General features: G+C 42.2%; 1 protein-coding gene across 1 annotated transcript; it reads left to right on the top strand.

Moving 5' to 3' along the window:
* Positions 1-7,117: 7,117 nt before the first annotated feature.
* LOC101486469 (equilibrative nucleoside transporter 2) lies at positions 7,118-19,340 on the top strand. The gene is made up of 13 exons (XM_004567076.4): positions 7,118-7,302; positions 12,464-12,520; positions 12,669-12,750; positions 12,893-13,038; positions 13,561-13,700; positions 13,796-13,930; positions 14,158-14,255; positions 14,594-14,663; positions 15,116-15,303; positions 15,413-15,518; positions 15,653-15,738; positions 16,459-16,658; positions 17,432-19,340. Exons 2-13 carry the CDS (start codon positions 12,489-12,491, stop codon positions 17,541-17,543), a joined length of 1,395 nt encoding a protein of 464 aa, XP_004567133.2. The 5' UTR covers positions 7,118-7,302; positions 12,464-12,488; the 3' UTR covers positions 17,544-19,340.
* Positions 19,341-20,149: the final 809 nt, after the last annotated feature.

Here is a 20,149-nt window from a genome sequence, read left to right as displayed (position 1 = left end):
CCTATGTATTTGTTTAATATGCGCACTGAAGGACATATCCTGGTCAAAGACGACTACAAGATTCCTCACAGTGTTACTGGAGGCCAAGCAGGGGAGATTTGAGGTTCAAACTTTTAGTGGGGCCCAGCCAAAACAATGACAGAAAAGCCTAGCTGCAACTTTATTTAGATAAAGTCATTGACAATGAATCCTTCAGTAATTTTTGTTTTAAACAAACAACTTTCATTTTAAACAACTATTTGTAACTTTTGTCACTAGACTGCTTCATTAGTCTGCACCACTTCTTCAAAAAAGCAACAAGTTAAACAGAATGTGAACATTTCCAAACATGGAAAATAAAGTTCAGTCTTAATCTTATTAAAAAAAAAAGAAAGAAATCCAGAAACTTGTGAACAGAGATTAAAAATATATAATTTAGTGACAGTACTATTCACTCTTTGTGGCTACAGTGAGCCTGTTTTTCACTGCAGAGCTGTAGTCGGGCGTGGTCTGCGGCGCAGTTGCGGAGGGGATGGATGCACCTGAACACCATCCCCAATCACGCCTCGCCAGCTTAAAACAGAATGAACTGGATTCTGTTGTTCTTGATGTGTGTAGGCTGTAGCCGAAAAGCTGCAGTGTGTAAGTTGGCAGCCGCAATAAAGTGTGAACATGTGGTCGGGTCGAAACTTCGGTTGGGCCGAAACCAGTGGCCCAATCCTGGGTTTTGGCACCACTGCAAATGATGCCCGACAGACTTGACCACATGTTCGCACTTTTCAGTAAACTTCTTTATTGCGGCTGTTGCGTTACACACTGGGCTGCACCTTTTCAGTGGATGCACATATTATTCACATAACTGCCATGAATTTCTTAGTTCTGCCAAAAAAGTGATTCCAATGCTAAACATTCGTTCTGCATGACCTTTCTGCCAGCTGACTTGCACCCCACCTGTCAGAATTCTGAGCCCCACTAGTGGGGCGTGCCACATACCAAATCATCAAGCACTTAAAGAAGCATTTAAGTGCTACCACTGCATGCCAAATATCCTTGGGCAAGATACTTAGAAACACCTTAGAAAAAAGTGCTTGTGGGAATGGGTGAATGTACAAGTTATGTGAAGCGCTTTGAGTGCTCAGATTGAGTAGAAAAGCACTATATAAGAACCAGTCCTTGTGGAACTCCATAATTAACCTTGTGAAGAGTCAGATTTTATTCAAATTTTTTGAAAAAATTTTCAAGGAAATACGTCAATTTTTCTTGTTAAGATTTAAGATTGGATGGGCCCCATGTGATTTTCTGTTTTTTAAGTGGGCCACAGTACTTTTGACTTTGGGAGTGGCTGGTATACAGGAACATCTGTGCTAAATATCGACTAGAAGTCCCCAAAGCTCCAATGGGAGACAGCACCAAAGGGGGTTCAGAAAACCAGGGCTAAGGTCATTTGGGCATGCAGCTGCTGGCCAACCAACCAAACATAATGGTGGTTGACAAGATGTACCAATGCCAGTGGACAGCAACAGGAAGAAGGAGCATGGGACAATAGAGAATTATCAGGAACTAAAGTAACAACTGGAGCAGACGTGGCCCAAAGTGGTCTCAGTGGTTATAGAAGCTTTATGAGCTGTAATTTCCAAAGTGGAAGAGGGGCTCAAGCGGATTCCAGGTACTGGACAGAGACATCCTGAACAGTCTTGTCCTATATACAGCTAAGATACTGCACAAGACTTTCAAACTCCTCTGGTAGAGGACCTGAGCTTGAGGGACTTGCTATACCTTGAGCTACAGCAACTAGGTTAACCAAAGGAAATCAACTGAAGTAACTCAGTTTCCTGGGCATGTCCTTCCTTTTTTCATAGAAGTAGAAAACTGTATCTTCTACGAATTGAGTGTTGTACAACCACAATATATTTTGATATGATAAAACATATATATCAATGTTTTGATAGTTTATTGTTTTTGAGAGCTAAAGTTTGACTGAATAAAAGTCTGTTATTTTGCCCTGTTTGCCTTTTGGATGGGACATGGTCCCTGGGCACATGCCCAGTATCTTCTTTTGATAGCTCATTGGCCCTTAAGAGATGATTTCCCTTGAAGCCTTTTAGGTGTAATCTTGTTCTTTCTTTATCTGAGGATGAATCAGGTGGTTCTTGTACTCTGTCATCGTACATGCTGTTTATTTGTACTGGCATAGTAGTTTTAGGTAGGCTTCGCCAAAGTGAGTGATGTGTGGTTAGAAACTCAGGCAGTAAAATAAAACAAAATGATTCTGTTCATTTAGAGTCTGTATTTTCATCACTCATGACAAAAATTAGTTCAGGCCATGGATCTGGTCTACTAGCACAAACAGAGCAACATAAAATGTTTGTGGTTAAGTGTCAAGAGGATTCTTGCGACGTATACATCGGGGAAACCAAACAATCTCTGGCTAAGCAAATCACAGGCCACAACTCTTTCATCTATTTACACCTACAGTCTAAAGCCACTTCTTCAATGATGATGATGTACACATGGACCGGGAGCCCCCTGGACTGGGAGGTAAGTTCCTTTTTTGATCCCAGAAGGGAAAAAAATAAAAACAGTACAGTAGCCTAAAATAAATGAACTAAAGGAAAAAGGGTCACAGGCACTTAATACTATGAGAGACTGCAAAAATATATATGCACAACAAGAGAGAACTGTGAATTTCATTGATAACTAATATGTACACCATAAATTTAAGAAAAACAGCTGCATGAAAGTATAATGGAAATATATGTGGATTCAAACCCCATGTCAGCAGACACAGAATACACAACCACTGGATCACTAAGAGTAAAGTGAATAATGACTGCACCTCCAAGAACTCGGCTGTTAAACTCCTTAAGTTTGCAGATGACACCACCATCATTGGACTCATCAAGGATGGTGATGAGTCTGCACACCAGCAGGAAGTTGAGCAGCTGGTACTCTGGTGCAGTCAGCACAATCTGGAGCTGAACACGCTTAAGACTGTAGAGATGACAGTGGACTTCAGGAGACATCCCTCAACACTTCTCCCCCTCACCAGATCAGACAGCCCGGTGTCGACTGTGGAGATCTTCAAGTTCCTGGGTACCACCATCTCCCAGGACCTGAAGTGGGAGACCAACACAACTCCATCCTCAAAAAGACCCAGCAGAGGATGTACTTTTATCCCCATTGATGTGCATTGAGTTTTTCCTTTTCAGTCACCTTTTTCACTCACTATGTGTTAATAGACCTCTCTGCATTGAATCGTACTTGTTATTAATCTCTGTCTCTCTTCCACAGCATGTCTTCTATCCTGTCTAACTTCTCTCACCCCAACCGGTCGCAGCAGATGGCCCCGCCCCTCCCTGAGCCTTTCTTCCTGTTAAAAGGGAGTTTTTCCTTCCCACTGTCGCCAAAGTGCTTGCTCATAAGGGGTCATTTGATTGTTGGGTTTTTCTCTGTGTGTATTATTGTATACAATCTAAAGTGCCTTGAGGTGACTGTTGTTGTGATTTGGCGCTATATAAATAAAATTGAATTGAATTGAATCTAAATGTCTGTGAAGGTTCTCAGTTATCCAGGTCATCGTAGTCAGTTTTCTTGATTCCCTTTCATACTCCCGCACCAGTTGAAGGGTGTTCCTCCCAAAATGTACGGCAATATGTCTGTGAAGGTTCTCAGTTATCCAGGTCATCGTAGTTTTTGGAGAGACCAAACAGCCACTTCACAAGCGCATGGCACAACACAGAAGAGCCACCTCCACAGGACAAGACTCAGCAGTCCATCTGCATCTTAAGGATAAAGGACACTGTTTCGAGGATGCCAATGTTCACATTTTGGACAGAGAGGACAGATGGTTTGAAAGAGGAGTGAAAGAAGCCATCTATGTCCACTGTGAGCGACCATCTTTGAACAGAGGCGGGGGTTTACGACACCAACTCTCTGCCATCTATAATCCAGTTTTGAGATCCCTCCCCAGACGCCTTAACGCCCACTCACATCCTGGGCCATCTGACCTCAGGAATTCGCATGATAAGGTGGGGCCAGGTTTCACAATGAGCTCACCTAAAACCCTGGCTGATTGGGACCCACACCCAGTTTCACACCTTGGCTCAGGCGATTAGAGGATCATCAGGGGGTCCTTTTGTCCCTCTGTGAGGGGATACTCCCACTATGTTTATATCTGGGACTCTCCACCATTTGACCTTAGAACTGAAGAAGCTTCTCGGATGAGAGGTGAAACGTCTTCAAGTAACTTAAAGAAGTCCAGACGCTTTTCTTTGCAAGCTCCTTTGACAATTGAATCTAAACATACCAGCCAGCAGATCTACTGATGCTGCTGCCCATGTGCAACACAATAAACCATGCTTTGGTGATTACACCACTATAATAAGATTTATAACTGATGCAAGACAACCTGCAGAGGAAGAGACCCAATATCTGGTCAAGTTTGTAGAAAACACAAAACAGGTCATGGACTGAGACCTAATCAGTGAGAGGCTGGTTTACTAACAAGAGTTTTTTTAGAAGGACTTTGTGTGGACTTCAAGAACTTTCATTGTCAGGCTTGTCCCGGTCCATACTGGCAAACATGATCTACGAGCTTTAACATTATTTTTGAAAGTTTTAATCATTTGTCAAAGTACTCTAGAGGGATGCTTATCATTTCAGATAATGTTCTTGTAAAGTTAGAAGTTAAACCAAGACGTGATGCTTTGAGGGTAGCATTTTGAGGATGTTTTGAGAATGCTGATAATGTGCACTTTTATAACATGCTCTGTGGTGTTAAATCTAACATTTTTATTTTCAAACTGGCAGACATCTGGGGACTGTCCGTGTAGTCTTTGCATGTTCTACCTGTGCCTATGTGGGTTCTCCCTTGGTCCTCCACAGTCCGGAGACAAACATTGACTGATGCAAAAAATGCCATAGGTCTAGGTCCAGAAGCTGGACACCTGCTGCCTGCCACGTCGTCGCCACACGCCACTCAGTGGCCAGATGCCAGATGGCTGATGCATGTCACCTGCCACACTGCTGCCCATCACACTGTAGCTTTATGCCGGACAGCGGAACCTGCCGCCTGTTATGCTGTCACTGAATGCCAGGCACCTGCCGCTGGACACCTACCGCCTGCCACGCCATCATGGGACTCCAGACAGCAGACGCTGGACACCTATTTTTCCCCAGAGACCACCTAAATTCATTTGGTTCTGTCAACACAGTCCTCCTGTTGGCGAGCTTTTAATGCACATCAGGGTAATCAGGATTATGTGTGCTCACTCTGCACTCCTTTGCTCTGTTCATGGGGCATCCACGTACTGAGCTGCACAAGCTCCCCACTGGCAATGCCCAGTTTGTCAGTAGCTCAGACACCTGGCACATAGGACGCTAGACACCTGCTGGACGCCAAATCTTAGAAGCCAGACTCCTGCGACTTGCCACACCATTGCCAGACACCTGCAGGTTGCCAAGCCATCACCAGATGCCAGACGCCATATGCCAGACGCCATACGCCATATACCAGACGCCAGATGCCAGGCGCCATACGCCAGATGCCAGACGCCAGATGTCAGACGCCGGGCACCTGCTGCCTGCCACGCCGATGCCAGACGCAGGACAAAAGCCGCTTGACACCTGCTGCCTACCACAATGTCGTCTGATGCCAGATGTTGGACTGCTACTGCCTGCCACGCGTTGCCGCTGGATGATGCTTGCTGATGGCTGCCACATGCTGATGGATGCCGGGCAGCAGACACCTGTCGTCTGCCACGCCATTGCTGGATGCCAGACGGCCAGACACTTACTCCGGACACCAGATGCTTGACACGGAGACCTTCCATTGTCACCAACGTGGGACCACCTAAGTTCCTTTGCTTCTGTCAGCTCCAGCCTCCTGCCTTGCCACCTGAAAGGGTTCATCTCCATTGCCGGCCACCTCCACCCGCCTGGGTCAACATTGCAGACATAGAGCACAGTTACAAGTACCTGAGGATCCCACAGGCAAATGGGAACCATTAAGAGGTCGCTCAAAAACCACCAAGTACCTGCAGAGGGCCAGGCAAGTCCTGAGAAGTCAGCTGAACAGTAAGAACAAGATTTCAACCCAAGTCCAGCACCCTGAGGTTGTATGCTAAGGGGAAGGAAGGAGGCCGGGGACTGATGAGTGTGAGCACTATGGTTCAGGATGAGACAACAAGCATTCACAAAGTAAGATGGCCCCAACCGACCGCGTGCTCAGTGAATATCTCAGGCAAACCCGAGGAAGAGGAGGCACCACCATGGAAGGACAGGGAATTATTTTTTTTTAGAGGCTGGTGAAACTGTTGGGGATTCAAAATTTTAAAATTAAAGGCACACTGAACCAGCATGGCTATCACAGCATCTTGAAGTGACATGCCATCCCATCCAGTTTGCATTTAGTTGGACCATCATTTACTTTTCAACAGGACAATGACCCCAAAAGCTCATCTAGAGAATGCCAAGAGTGTGCAAAGCAAAGGGTGGCTATTTTGGAAAATCTAAAACATGTTTTGAGTTATTTCACACTTTTTTGTTTGCTACATAATTAGGTGTTCATTCATAGATTTCATGCCTTTACTGAGAATCTACAATGTAAATAAAGAAAATAAATTAAATGAGAAGGTGTCCAAACGTTTGACTGATAGTATATATATATGTGTATAAAACATGCCTCTTCAGCTATAGCATGTAAGTTAACCAGAGGAAATAAACTAAAATAATACTTTACCCGGACATGTCGTTCCTCTTTTCATGGAAGAAAAAAAGATCAGCTAAGAGCTGGGTGTTACCATCGCAGTTGTGTTTGTCATTTTTTCTGTACATTTATTCATATAAACGTGAAATAGATATTACGGTCTCAAAAAATTGCAAAGCTCTCATCCACCCTAAACTAAGCTTTGATTTAAAGTTGTGTCGACTGCTTTAGCCCCCCCTCCCCAACAAACCCTGTAATAATATAAGTCAGTTGTAAATTGAAAAATCAGAGTAGCACTAATAATTGAGCCTCTTTGTTTAATTAATTTTATTAAAACAGCACTATTAATTCAGCGTGTCAAACGAGTTTCAGCACAAAATGTGCTGAAACAGTAGAGCTGAAACGCAGTAGAGCACACCGGAAGTGCTTTTTGCCTCTTTTTTAAGGAGGCGGGTTGTGCCGGTTATTGTGCTATAAAATGCATAGTGGCACGATTTCTACATTTCCCGCCATGTGAATGGACAGCAAACATATGTTTGGACCCTCTGGCTCACTGAACCTTTCCGCGAACAGCAGGCACATTATGTTAACAGCGTGACGGCAGCATCGGTTTTTCGGTGAGTGTTTCACGCTTGTAGGTCACGTTAGCTGGCACTGTGTTAGCTTACTGCTGTTTTGTGATGAGACGTGATATTCGCAGTCTCTGTAGTTACGCCGTGATAGCAGCTTTCCTCTTGTGTCTTGTACACCTTGAAACGTGCGTCTACCGAGTACAAACTGATGCATCACTATCGAGACTAACCGCAATGTTCAACATAATATCTTTTCTTAAGCTTAAAATTATTATTCGTTTGGTGTGTCTGGTAAACCGAGCAGGTGTATTTTCATATCTGTTGGGATTAAAAGCGGAGTCCCTCGTCCAGTAAAGATCATATTTGACGGGAGTTTACCTCTTTGAATAATGTAGTTACTACAGCGGAGTAAGTAACTACTGAACCAGATAATGAAGAAAAATGTGTTTTACAGTCTGGAGTGAAATGAACCCGGGCTGAATGTCTTTGAGTAAAAGTGGTTGAATCTGCGTTATCGCGTGATAACCGAACTTAACCAGGTAGTACTTAGTTGAGGGTGACAAGGGCACATACGTTTGGTTTTCTGGTGTGAATGGCTGCTGCCATGTGCGCACATGGTCAGATTACAGTAAGAATGCCCCTGTGACTCAATACGGAAGCCATGTAGGTGTTACACCTTATAGTACTGTGCGATAGTGTGTCTGCGTATTGACCTTCGGGCTTTGTGTTTCAGCCCATTGGGTTGAAAATAAAATAAAATAATGGGTACATAAAAATAGCACGTCTCTACTTTGAGTTAGCTTATGTCAGCATTTAATAAACTGTGAAATTTTCTGTTCAGTTTTTTATAATTGAATATTCTCTGTTTGTTTTTCTGTTTGATTATTAGTAAGTTTGTGTTATCATCTTTGTGGGATTCTTTAGTACTCTTAGTTGCAGTTACTGTTAGTATGAGAGTATTAGTTTGATTAGGTTTTCCCTTTTTGTCTTTGTTGTTTCCTTATATTAAGTTAGGAGCCTTTTAAACAGATTTTTTTTTTTAGATACCCTGAAAGACCACAATTGGTCACCTTGCAGGAATCTAGTGTCTGAGCTTCTGATAGTGAGACGGTGGAATATCTTCATCTGTCTGAGGAATCTGCTCTTAGTCCAAATGATTTACATTCCCCTGTGAGTCAACACGAAGAGGTCCAGGGAAGAAGAGAAGTATGTGCCTATTCGATAGACACATACTTCACTTCAATAGACAGACACATCAGTCCTTTCCTTTCCATAGTTATGGTTCTAATTGCTTTTAAACTCTTACATTTTGGGAGCTGTGTGTCAGAAGGGATACAGTTCCCTCAGGGTTTGTTGTACGTTGATTACACTTAAATACAAGACGAGACTTGACAGATGAATGTTATCCTGTGTGAGGTTTAAGGGCCAGATTGTCTAGACTTAGGATTTGTTATTACAGACAACAGAAGCAGCTCGTGACAAATAAAACTGACTCTGTAGTTCCCAAATGTCTTGACCTAATTTGGCCCGATTGGTTTGGTTTCATTTATTTGATGTGTTTTCACTGAGCGTGACCATTTATAAGGAAGAGCTGCATTTTTTTTCTATTCTTGACTTAAAAAAGATTCATGCTTGCACCATTTCACCTACAGAGCTTAGTTGCACCTGACCTCAGCTGTTGCTTATAAGTAGCTCCTTGTGCTGTATAACTCTGGAGGTGTGTGTGAAGGAGCAGGACAGAATACCATTACGGCTTTTTTTCATGGCTTCTCCTGTGCCCCAGCATCTCGACATAGCTAGCCCGAAGGTGTCTTTAAGATGTTTATTGATGTCTGACAGTGAAAGAAATAAAGCGCGTGTGAATGCATTACTTAAGTAAATTACGTATATTGGAAAGCCTTCGTTACAGTGTTTTGAGTAACTTGGATATCTGGAGACAGATTAGGTTTTGTCCCAAAATGAAAAGGACACAAATATTGCTTTGGCGTTGCTAGGAGCAGAATAAATGCTTGTCAGCCAACATCAGCTGTTATCTTCAACACTCATATCCTGTTTAAATGCCTCCGAGCTCTCAAGTTAAACACTCAGAGTCTGGTACCAACTTCTGACTAATACTCAAATTATAGCTTCACCCCAGGGAGTGACTGCCTCATTGTAGCTGCTGGATTTGAAGCCTAGCTGTGTGTGAGCTGTGTTGGGCAGTTATTTACTTAAAGTTCACAGACCTGGGAGTGTCTACGCAAAATGCCCCTCTTATCCTGCTTGTCCTACTTGTTTTTGAAGGTGAAAGAGGGCCGGGCACACCTTCTTAATAAAGACGAATATTAAATGAGTCGTCAGCTCTTATATGTAAACCTGCCAAAACATTTCTTTAGGTTGTTTTTGGGCTTTATAAATTATTTTACTAATTGACGTCCAGCTTTTATTTATGTTTGCTGTTTTTAAGTGTTTCTGTCCTTTCGTCGCCCTACACATGTAATTTCTTTCTTAGTCTTACAAGTTTAGGCGCTGACAGTATCGTGTTTGTGAGCGATCTGCAGTCTCTTCATTGATCGGGTCCTGTGACCGGAGCGTTTGATAGCCACCTAGTGTTTTTGTTTCCTGCTCATTGTGGAAATTGATTATTTCATCTAAAGAAACGAGTAACATCAGCCCAGACTAAATTTCTCAACAGTGGGCATACACGTGATTTCAGCAGCTGAGAAGTAGCTTATCAATGAAACCAGCTGAGCTGCTGATGAGACATGTAGACCTAGAAAAGGTCGTGTGACCCTATTGCTGTATGTCTGCTTCAAGCCTCGACTTTAAATGACCCCTGGACGTGTTTGTATCACTGTGCCCTTGATGGGACACGTGGCACACCCAACACAGAGTGTGCAGAGAACAGTGTGTACTTGTAAATTGTACCTCTAGATGTTTTTAAATAACTTTGAAGGTGCCGCCAGGTAGTCATTGTCGAACCGCAGCATGGTGATCATCTGAGGCATTTTTACCTGCATGTCTTTCGCAATATGTTTGAAAATATGAAGCTGGCAGCTTTTTATGGCCCCATGACTTTAGCCTTGTTCATGATTTACCAGTTCAGTTTAATTAGTTCTGCTCCGCTGCTTAAAAAGTCCTGTTTGGTTGGACTGTAACGACTCTGACCAGGCTGATTTAGTGAATGATGGCTTTTGAAAGCTCTGTCACTGAGGGAAGAGGGCAGAGGGTGTTCAACCAACTGTCTCACCAGGGAGGAAGCACACATGGATTTTTAGCTTATCTAACAAAGCGAGGAGTAGACCGGCGTATAAACCCAGCCATTTATAGACGATCAAGGACACTCATAATAGTGAGGACCTATAACTCAACTGTAACAGTGGTTTGTTGGTCTGTCACACCTGCCTTTGTTGGAAGGAGGTGTCAATAACAAGTTTTACAGATGAAAACCAAACCATGACAAAGAAGTGTAAATGAAACTCGGCGGGGGGGGAAAGAATAGACCATACTACATCCTCCTTCACAGCTGCATAACAAACGGCCTGGTCCTCCAGGAAATCAACGCAAGCTGCTTCTGAATCTGTCTCTTGCCTTATTAGAAAGAAATACGACTGTGCTGTAAAACTAAGAATTATAGCTGTATGAATAAGACATCCTGTCATAAGGATCGCCAAAGTCACCCTGATCCTTGATACAACACAGTATTAGTCAAGACTGGATTAGGGGAACATTACGAGTATTTATGGCAGTGAGAGAGAAATTAAACATGCCAGTGTCAGATTTTAGGGCCACTGAAACACAGTCTGTCCAAACGGCAACAACAGGCATTTAATTAGGCACAGGGCGTTAGACTGACTTCCCTAAGGGGCCCAACAGGAACTGAGAATCAGGTCGGAGGTCACACATGTAGTTTATTGTCCTGCCTTCATGTGAAATGTGTGACCCATATTGCTTTTGTCATGTACTCTGTGGTCTGGGTAAAGCATTCAGCCAGTCATCCAGAAGCAGAATAGCCATTATCAGTGTTTTTATTAAGCAACATTATTGCATTCTGATTACACTCATAAAAAGTCTCTCATGCAGCCAGTTTTAAAGCCTGAATATGATGGCATCTGCAGTATGCGGCCTTTTAATAAAACCAAATATATCCTGATGTAAACGAGGTATCCTTTTTATTGTTGTTGTTGTTTTTTCAACATCACAACCCAGTAACCTCTCAGCCGTAAATGGCTGCTGTTGTCACACTGCCAGGTGGGCAGGTGGTGCGGAAAGAGTAAATGAAGAGCAAATCCCAGCAGGTTCATAGTCTTTAGTGCTGTTTCTGTTATTATCCTCCCATGATGAATGATACTGTATCTAAAAGATAAAGTATCGTCTTTGTTGCTTTATCGTTTGGATATGCCCGCCCAATATTTACAGCTCTGCTTTTAATTTAGTAGCGGCATGAGTGATGTGGTAATGATTATGTCAGCCAGTGAAGTACATTTTCATTACCATTACAGAAAAGAGATGAATATTGTGTTTAATATTTTTTGTGTTTATTGAATTTAAAAAAGTGAGTTTAGAAAACAAACAGTGGAGCAGCCTTACATGTCCTCCTGTGAGTGAGTGGAAATGGCTTTTTCCAGTGAGAACTCAATACCTGTCTGTCCTCCCCGAGGCTGTACTGCAGTCATTTGTGTGTACACAAGGTGTGAAGTCAAATTCATGACTAACGGTGGACACATTGGAGAGAGGCTGAACTTGTTCCAGCTGCTGCTGTTTCCATCGCCTCTATTGAAAATCGTTGAAATTGCACTTAGTCGTGTTGTTTAATTAGATGTATGCACTCCTGTCATTCATGGCTGCTTACACCACATGCTGCTAGGTTCATTCTTATGTCACATGACGCAAGTCAAAGTAACTTTAACCCAGAAAGTAACGAGGAATGTCAAAGTCATTTTACATGCTGCAGCCCACTTTGATCTCAAGCGGGAGTGAAACGCTGCTTTATGTCACAAACAGAAGTTTACCTACATATTTAACCCCTGACACAGATGGAGAGAAGTGTGTCAACTGAATGTTGCTGTAGTAAATGAGAAAAATCTGTCAGTAAGGCTTAAATTATAAGATGTAAATGTGTGACATGTATGTACTATACAGCGTCTCGAGAGCCGGTTGTATTTGGCCAGCCCCTCACAGCTTTTGGAAACGTGGCTGACCCTTTTTTCTCTCCCACTGCCTGTAGAGTCTAAACAAACTCCGACACCAGGATGAAACGACGAACAGACGCCCCTCAGGACCGGTGAGTTACACAAACAGCAGCAGCTTTCAGTTCCCATTCGTTTTGCTCTCAGCCACAGTTTCTGCGTGACACCTAAACACGTTTTGTTGCATAAGGAGACACAAGATTTCACCAATATTCATGCACCATCCCTTTTCCCCATCTACAGATACTACATGGTGGGACTCATGTTCTTCATTCTGGGCCTGGGAACGCTGCTGCCATGGAATTTCTTCATGACAGCTTCACTGGTAAAAACAAGACTTCACAAAATCTGACACAATATGAAGCATATGCTGGGTTTTCAGTGATAGTATATTTTGTATTTTATACGTCAGATGTAGCTTTGTTGTCGTATTTTTGAATGAAAAGCCCTGCGTTTGTGGTGTGTAGTACTTCCAACGTCGACTGGAGACAAATGAATCGAGCAACGGGGTCGTCGTCGTCCGCAAAGTGTACTACTTCAACAACTGGATGACTCTGCTGTCTCAGCTGCCTCTGCTGCTATTTACCCTGCTCAACTCCTTCCTCTACCCGAGGTCAGTGACTGTGTTAAAGCGCTTTCAAACATGCAGATCATCCTTTCTGATGATCTGGCTGCACTTGAACATGTCACCTTTATGTCTGAATCAGCAGCTTAGTTATTGGTCTTTAAGTAATGGCAGTAGGAATCTGATTATACCTAATAACGTTTCTCTCTTTTAACATAACACAAGTCTGAAGGTCATGCAGTCACATTAATGAACACATCTTTAGACCAAAAAACAGATAACAGAAAGCCTTGTTGCCATGGTGTCGTGAGAAATCTCTGATCCTATACTATATTATTTGTCACGTGAACTTTTCGTGAATGTCTGCCGCTCTAACAGACGGATGTTTATTGCCTATTAGAGGACGACGATGTGTTGAAGTTGATTTGCTTCGACACATCGTCGTCCTTACAGGATGTCTGTTTCCCGATGGTGCGCTGTAAACGTATACTCAGACTGTTGCTCTGTGGTATATTTTATGATCTGTTAGATCCTTCATGGTTAACTGTGTTGCAACTGTGTGTGTTTCAGGATATCGGAGGCGATACGTATCGCAGGTAGCCTTGTTTTCATCCTGCTGCTCTTCATCCTCACAGCGGTTTTGGTCAAAGTGCCCATGGAGGAAGACTGCTTCTTCTCGGTCACCATGGCTACTATCTGGTTCATCAACTGTAAGTCAGTGTGCTTCTATGTATATGTGGGAGACAGATGTGTTTGAGTGATAAGATGCTACAATAAAAGCCCCCTTTTTTTCCTCCCTCGTCAGCGTTTGGTGCCGTGCTGCAGGGCAGTCTGTTCGGTCTTGTGGGGATGCTGCCTCAGAAGTACAGCAGCATCTTCATGAGTGGCCAGGGCCTCGCTGGGACATTCGCTGCCATCGCCATGCTAATAGCCATAGGAAGTGAGTCACTTACATCCACACAAGCTTCCAGTGGGCTCCTAATCCTCAGTTGCTTGGTAACCAAGGGCATTGAAAATCAACGGGAGCAATCAGCATGACACCGCACAGCACACTGCTTTCAAAGAAACCTGAGCACACTTGGTTTTGTTGAACGCTTTTTTTTTTTCTCTTATATTTCTGTCCCAGAATGCTTCAGTAACTCTGCTTTGTGTGTGTTTGTCACTCAGGTAAAACGGACCACGAAACGGCAGCTTTGGGTTACTTCATCACACCGTGTGTGGGGACGTTGCTCACACTCTTCAGCTACTTGGTGCTGCCACGCCTGGTCAGTCAGCTGTCCTCTCAGCATAACTGCATTACCCACAATCCATCTGACCTCACCTATACAAACTCTCCACACATAAGTTTGTATGCAGATGAACCTGGATGTGGGCATTTGTAGCATTTTTCGACTGCAAACTGTCTCGTCTGAGTAAACAGAATATATAAAGTATATAAAGATGGATGTTGAACACACAGTGGTTTTGGACTTTGTATCACAAGTGCTCACTGGCATCCTAAGTGAATCCATTATAGTATAAACTTGATTACAAAACCTAATGTTTATTATATTTTGATATTTCAGCTGCTTGACTTTTGTGTTGTGTTTTTGTTTTCATGCAGGGGTTTGCTCAGTATTATTTGAAAAAAAGCAGCACATACGAGGCAGACACCACAGACGAGCTGCTGAAAGGTAAGCTTTGGCTACACAAACAACTCTTCACCATCGCTGAATTAATGCAATTCCTTTCCAAGCTGCGCCACACGCTGAACACCAGAAGCCTTAAAATCTGTCAGACGTTACTGTGACAGTGAGCGAACGTTTGTTTGCTTTTCGACTCAGTTCACAATTCTGTCCCTCGCAGTCTGGTTGAATCAAATCAATTCAGTGGAACATTATCTCATTAAGTCAGTTTACCCTCTGTTTATCCAATTAGACGGTGCCTAACAAAGATGGGTTTGTGAGGCTCACACAGCCTCCTGCCTTGTTATGAATGCTAAAAAGCCCATAGAGGTCCAATTAGTCATAATTCACTCAACCAGATCCCACATTTGAAACATTACCTTTGAGCACATATTGAATAATAATGTTTTTGTGTGAAAGTGAAACAGCGGAAGTGAGGCTTTATATACATTCAATTGCAGAAAGCAGCATGGTGGAAAATGGCAAGCTGGCCGGGCACGTTAACGGATCGGCAATCGGCAACTCGGCCAAAGGTAGCAGCGTCGCCGAGGCCGAGCCGAGGTCTGATGGAACCAAGCAGGCCTTCCTGCCCCTGGAGCAGGTTGAGAGGGGGCAAGCCAAGGCCTCTGTTATAGAGGTCTTTAAAAAGGTACCCTCGTGTTAGTCGTCGTTTTGATTTAAGTTGAAACTATTTAGATCAGTTCATTGTCTGCAAATATTAAAATACTAAATAAATAAATCCATGTCCTCGTTTTCAGATCTGGGTGATGGCGTTCTGCGTCACCTTCGTTTTCACAGTCACTCTGTCTGTGTTCCCTGCCATCACCGTAGATGTGAAAACTACATCCGAAGGAGAAAACTGGGGTAAGACCGAACACTCGCTTCAGTACAGCTGCGCTCAACATTCATTTAGCGGATGGCAACAAATACAGTGCATCTCTTTTGTAGCCTTCCTATCGCGATATAAAAATGTATCTTTGTATTCATTCTTTCTTCAGAGAGCTATTTTATTTCGGTGTGCTGCTTCCTCATTTTCAATATTAACGACTGGCTCGGCCGGACCATCACCACAAAGATACGCTGGGTAGGTTTCCATATGTTATTTATGTTTCTGTCTGATGCCAGACTGGACTTATTATATATTTCATCAGCAAAAAACTGAGCTGTTGTCTTTCATTCATTCATTGTTTGCTTTTTTTTAATATGACAAACATGTATGTGTGTCATACGTGTGTGTGTGTATGTGTGTATATATATATGTGTGTGTGTGTGTGTGTGTGTGTGTGTGTGTGTATATATATATATATATATATATATATATATATATATATATATATATATATATATCAAATATGAAAAAAACAAGGAGGAAATTCTTTTACTGTGTATTGATGCACAAAATTGTGCTTAGATGTAGATTTTAGCACGTTATACAAAAGCTTTTAGCACAAACGCCCAGAGCGCACTCACCACAACACTTGTCATTCTGAGGCGACTCCTGAATCCAGATGAATGTGTTATCCTGAGCTGGAGGTTTCTTCCTGTTAAAAGGGGCGTTTTTCCTTCCCACTGTCACCAAACGCTTGCTAAAAGGAGGTCGTTTGATTGTTAGGGTTTTTGGTCACTGGTGCTAAATGACGTAGCCACATATTTGCTCCAGTAAGCTTCAGACAGCAGTAGGTGCACTGCATCCTCTTTTAGTGAAATTATTTTGGATTTCCTGAATGAGCGTAAATCAGAATACTAGCACGCTTTTTAACCAGTTTCACGTCTTCATGTATTCTCCTACATGTCTCCTCTGCAGCCCTCTAAAGAGTCCCGTCTCTTCCCGGTGCTGGTGATCTCCAGAGTCGGGTTCATCCCTCTGCTGATGTTCTGTAATGTCCAGAGCCGCAACTACCTTCCTGTTTTATTTGAACACGACGCAGCATTTTCTGTCATCATGGTTTTCTTCTCTCTGTCCAGCGGCTACTTCGTCTGCCTGTCCATGTCCTACGCGCCACAGTGAGTACAGCGTCGACACATTCAGAGGTTGCACGATCACTCCGCAGACAGCTGCAGGACTGTGTTCTGATTCTTGTCATGTGGACATGTTTTGGTTGCTTATTATTGAAATTTGGGACCAAAAGATTTACAGTTTATTAAACAGTGTTGTGTTTTTGTGTTGTTTTGGAGCTCATGCTGTGTTTGAGTCTGTAACAGCTTAGTGTAATCGCCTTTTACAGCTTCTGAAATTCATCTGCATAACTGTGGTGTAGTCTTTCAAATCTGTATGCCCGTTTTGGACACAACTTTGTATGTGGAAGCATATGGAAATGTTCACACATGCAAAATTACCCCTGAGTTATGAAACATGCTGTTATGTTAGTGAGTCGTTCTAAATCCACGGGTTTGTGCTTTGTGTCTGCAATCAGCATACTGCCACGCCTCATGTACCCATGTAGGGGTTTCATTTAAGGTGAAGTGGAGAAAGTGGCGAGGATGCTGTAAGGAAGGAAGACATGAAGACTTATTTGTGTACCAGGAGCAAAAACTGTAACAAATAACAACAAGGAAAAAATGAGATACGAGTACAAATTTTAAGGTGAAATCACAGAAATATGATTGCACCTCGTTATGCACACTTGAATTGGTAAGCGTTCTTGAGCTGTACCTGGATCACATGACCAAAGGGCACAGCAAGCTGAATGTCCACTAATGAATGTAGTGAAGCCACTGTGTGCTTTTTCAATGTTGTTGTGGTTCCTGTGGATTAAATACGTGATGTCTGCCTTCAGGTTGGTGGAGCCTAAAGACGCAGAGACTGCAGGAGCCCTCATGACCTTCTTCTTGGCTCTGGGTCTGTCCATAGGAGCCGCCCTGTCCTTCCCCCTGCGGAAGTTGATCTAGTTAAACACACACGAAGAGGAAAACGAATGCCCCCGTCTGGCCGACCTTTCTGTTTTTTCTTTTTCTTTTTTCTTCCTGTTTCCTGCTTGCCTGGAAATGTGCCCCACAGTGAGACTGGAACAATCATGGCTGAAGACCTGCTACTGTTTGGGAATTGTTAGCTTCACTTCGAAAAGAGAAGGGGAAATGCTTCATGTTACTGAAAAGAACTGCTGCTCATGTTACCTGCTGCTAATCTGAGAAACAGGTTAGAAACATTTCCTCCGTGGGAAGTCTTTTTTTTTTTTCTGATCACTGTTGTGCATTTCTACATTTTGAGGTTTATTTATGTTTGAAAGAAAACAAAACAAAAAAAAAACAGTCAAAGTTATTTCTGGGCATTACCCTGTGCCAATAACTTGTAGATAAAGGGAGACTGAGATTAATTTTTACGGCGGTCAGAAAGACTTTTGTATGATATACTGTAGGTCCTTTTTTTTCCACAGCTGAGACTGTGATATTTTCCTTTGTATTGAGGACTTGGCTGATGAGTTTTTTTTTTGTTTCCTTCCGTTATTTCTGTAGTTTCTCTTCTTCAGGCCAGCAACTCCATAGTTTGAGCTGATGCTGCCATCTGCTGGTCAAAAGTTTGAACTGACTTTTTTTTTTTCCTGCTTACAAACCTGAAAAGTTCTAAACATAGGAAATACTTATCTGTATTGCAATCAGGATGTAAAATGCTACTGAATGGCAGGGAGGTGGTTTGTTTGTTTGTTTGTTTGTTTGTTTTTTCAGGTAAATGAATTTTCTGTAGCTGTAACATAGGAATCAGATGTGATTGTTAGGGAAATGACGAGAAACTTACTCTTAATGCTGATTCGTCATTTTATTTGTTACTTTTTACCAATTTGAACGGTCAGATATTGGCCTTTGTAGACGATTGTGCCATGCTCCGCTTGCACACTGATTTATAGTACTGCTCTTTGCTCAAATGTATCGAAGTGAAAAAAAAAATTAACATTAATGTTACACTTGGGTTACGTGCACTGAAGTGCTCGACAAGTCTCTGTTTTTGTTATCTTTCTGTAATTGAAGACTATAGAACAATGATGTGTTGAAATGTGTGTCGTTTCAAAGTGAGCGAAGGGCCGAGAGCTCAAGCTGGGAGAAATATTCACGTTTTGTTTTTTTTTAATTTTTGTTTTTTTACTTGATTTATGCTGGATTTACATCCGACAGGAAATGAACCAACACAGGCCGTGTCGTCATCTTTAAATAGGAACCTAAAATAAGGCAACGTTGCGCCAATGCCACTTCAGCAGGTGTGCGTTGTGTTGCAGTGGAAAGCAAAGAGTGGCAATCAAGAACAAGAATGTCTTTACTGTTTTCTATAAACAATCTAAACTGACTTGAAGTGAAGGCGTGCGTATTTCTCTGCTATTCTAAAATATTCATGTCTGCTCTGCAATACATTTGGTTTTGTGTTCTACATCCTTCTCTCTGACACATTGGTACATGTGCTCAATAGGAACAGATTTTTACTGAATTACATGAGGGAAGGGACTTCATGCCTCTGTGTATGTGTGTGTGTGTGTGCGAATAAACTTATTTGACAGGTTGTGCGTTTGGTGTAGATTGTTCATTTGTATGTACAGTTACAGTCAGCAGGATCTTTTTCTACATCCAAAATAACAGGTAAGGGATTTGCTACAGTGTGTGTACATGTAAATGTAGTAAAAGAAAAGTAAGTCTACCACACAAGGTCCCTATTTGTCTGTTGTAACAATGCTTCGTGGTAATAAATCTTGATAAATCTTACACTTTTAAAGTCTATTTATTTCCCCTTGAAGTCTGGAAGAAGACACATTAGCTATTTAACCATTTATACATGTAAGAAACATGGACCTCAGTAGTGTGACCGTGAAGGCAACTTTGAGCCTGTGTTTGAGCAACTGAATCAAAAGTAGCCAATTTTTTTTTTAACTGAAAAATAAACATTACAGCAGAAGAGCTTTAAAAAGGAAGAAGCAGGGGAAATAAAGGTTGTCTGTAAACAATGACATCCAGCTTATTCAGGAAGTCTTTCCATATTAGTTACATGTGCCATGAAAGCACATCTGTCTGTGCTCTGTTAAACCCTCTCTGACTCTATTTGGATTTGGAGTCTACTGGGGGAGGACTCAAGACCAGTCCTCTGGTTAAACATCACACATGGCAGAAAAAGGAGGAACATTTTGTAGTAAATGATAAAAATTAACCCAAGTGAGGCATGAAGTTTACAATCCAAACAAAAGGAGGAACATCGTGGAAAAATAAATACAAACAAGGCATCCATCTGCAAAGTTTGAACCCATATTTTATTTACAACAATGTGGAAAATATTTAATGTTTAAACTGAGAAAAATTTCCCATTTTAAGCGAAATATAAGCTCACTTTGAGTTTGAGGTATTAGTACTTCAAAACAAATGAATTTGGAGACAGTGGCAACAAAAGGCTGGTAAGTGTTTTGTCTGTTCAAAAATTTCTTTGGGAACATGTAAGTAACATGATTGCTTCTCTTAAACGGTTAAAAAAAAAAAAAAAGTCCAAAGCTTCTCAGAAGTAAAGATGGCAGGGACGTTCACCA

The sequence above is a fragment of the Maylandia zebra genome, linkage group LG3, assembly GCF_041146795.1.
Source record: "Maylandia zebra isolate NMK-2024a linkage group LG3, Mzebra_GT3a, whole genome shotgun sequence".
NCBI lineage: Eukaryota > Metazoa > Chordata > Actinopteri > Cichliformes > Cichlidae > Maylandia > Maylandia zebra.
The sequence above is the reverse complement of the archived record's forward strand: the minus strand, read 5'-3'. Positions and strand labels throughout refer to the sequence as shown.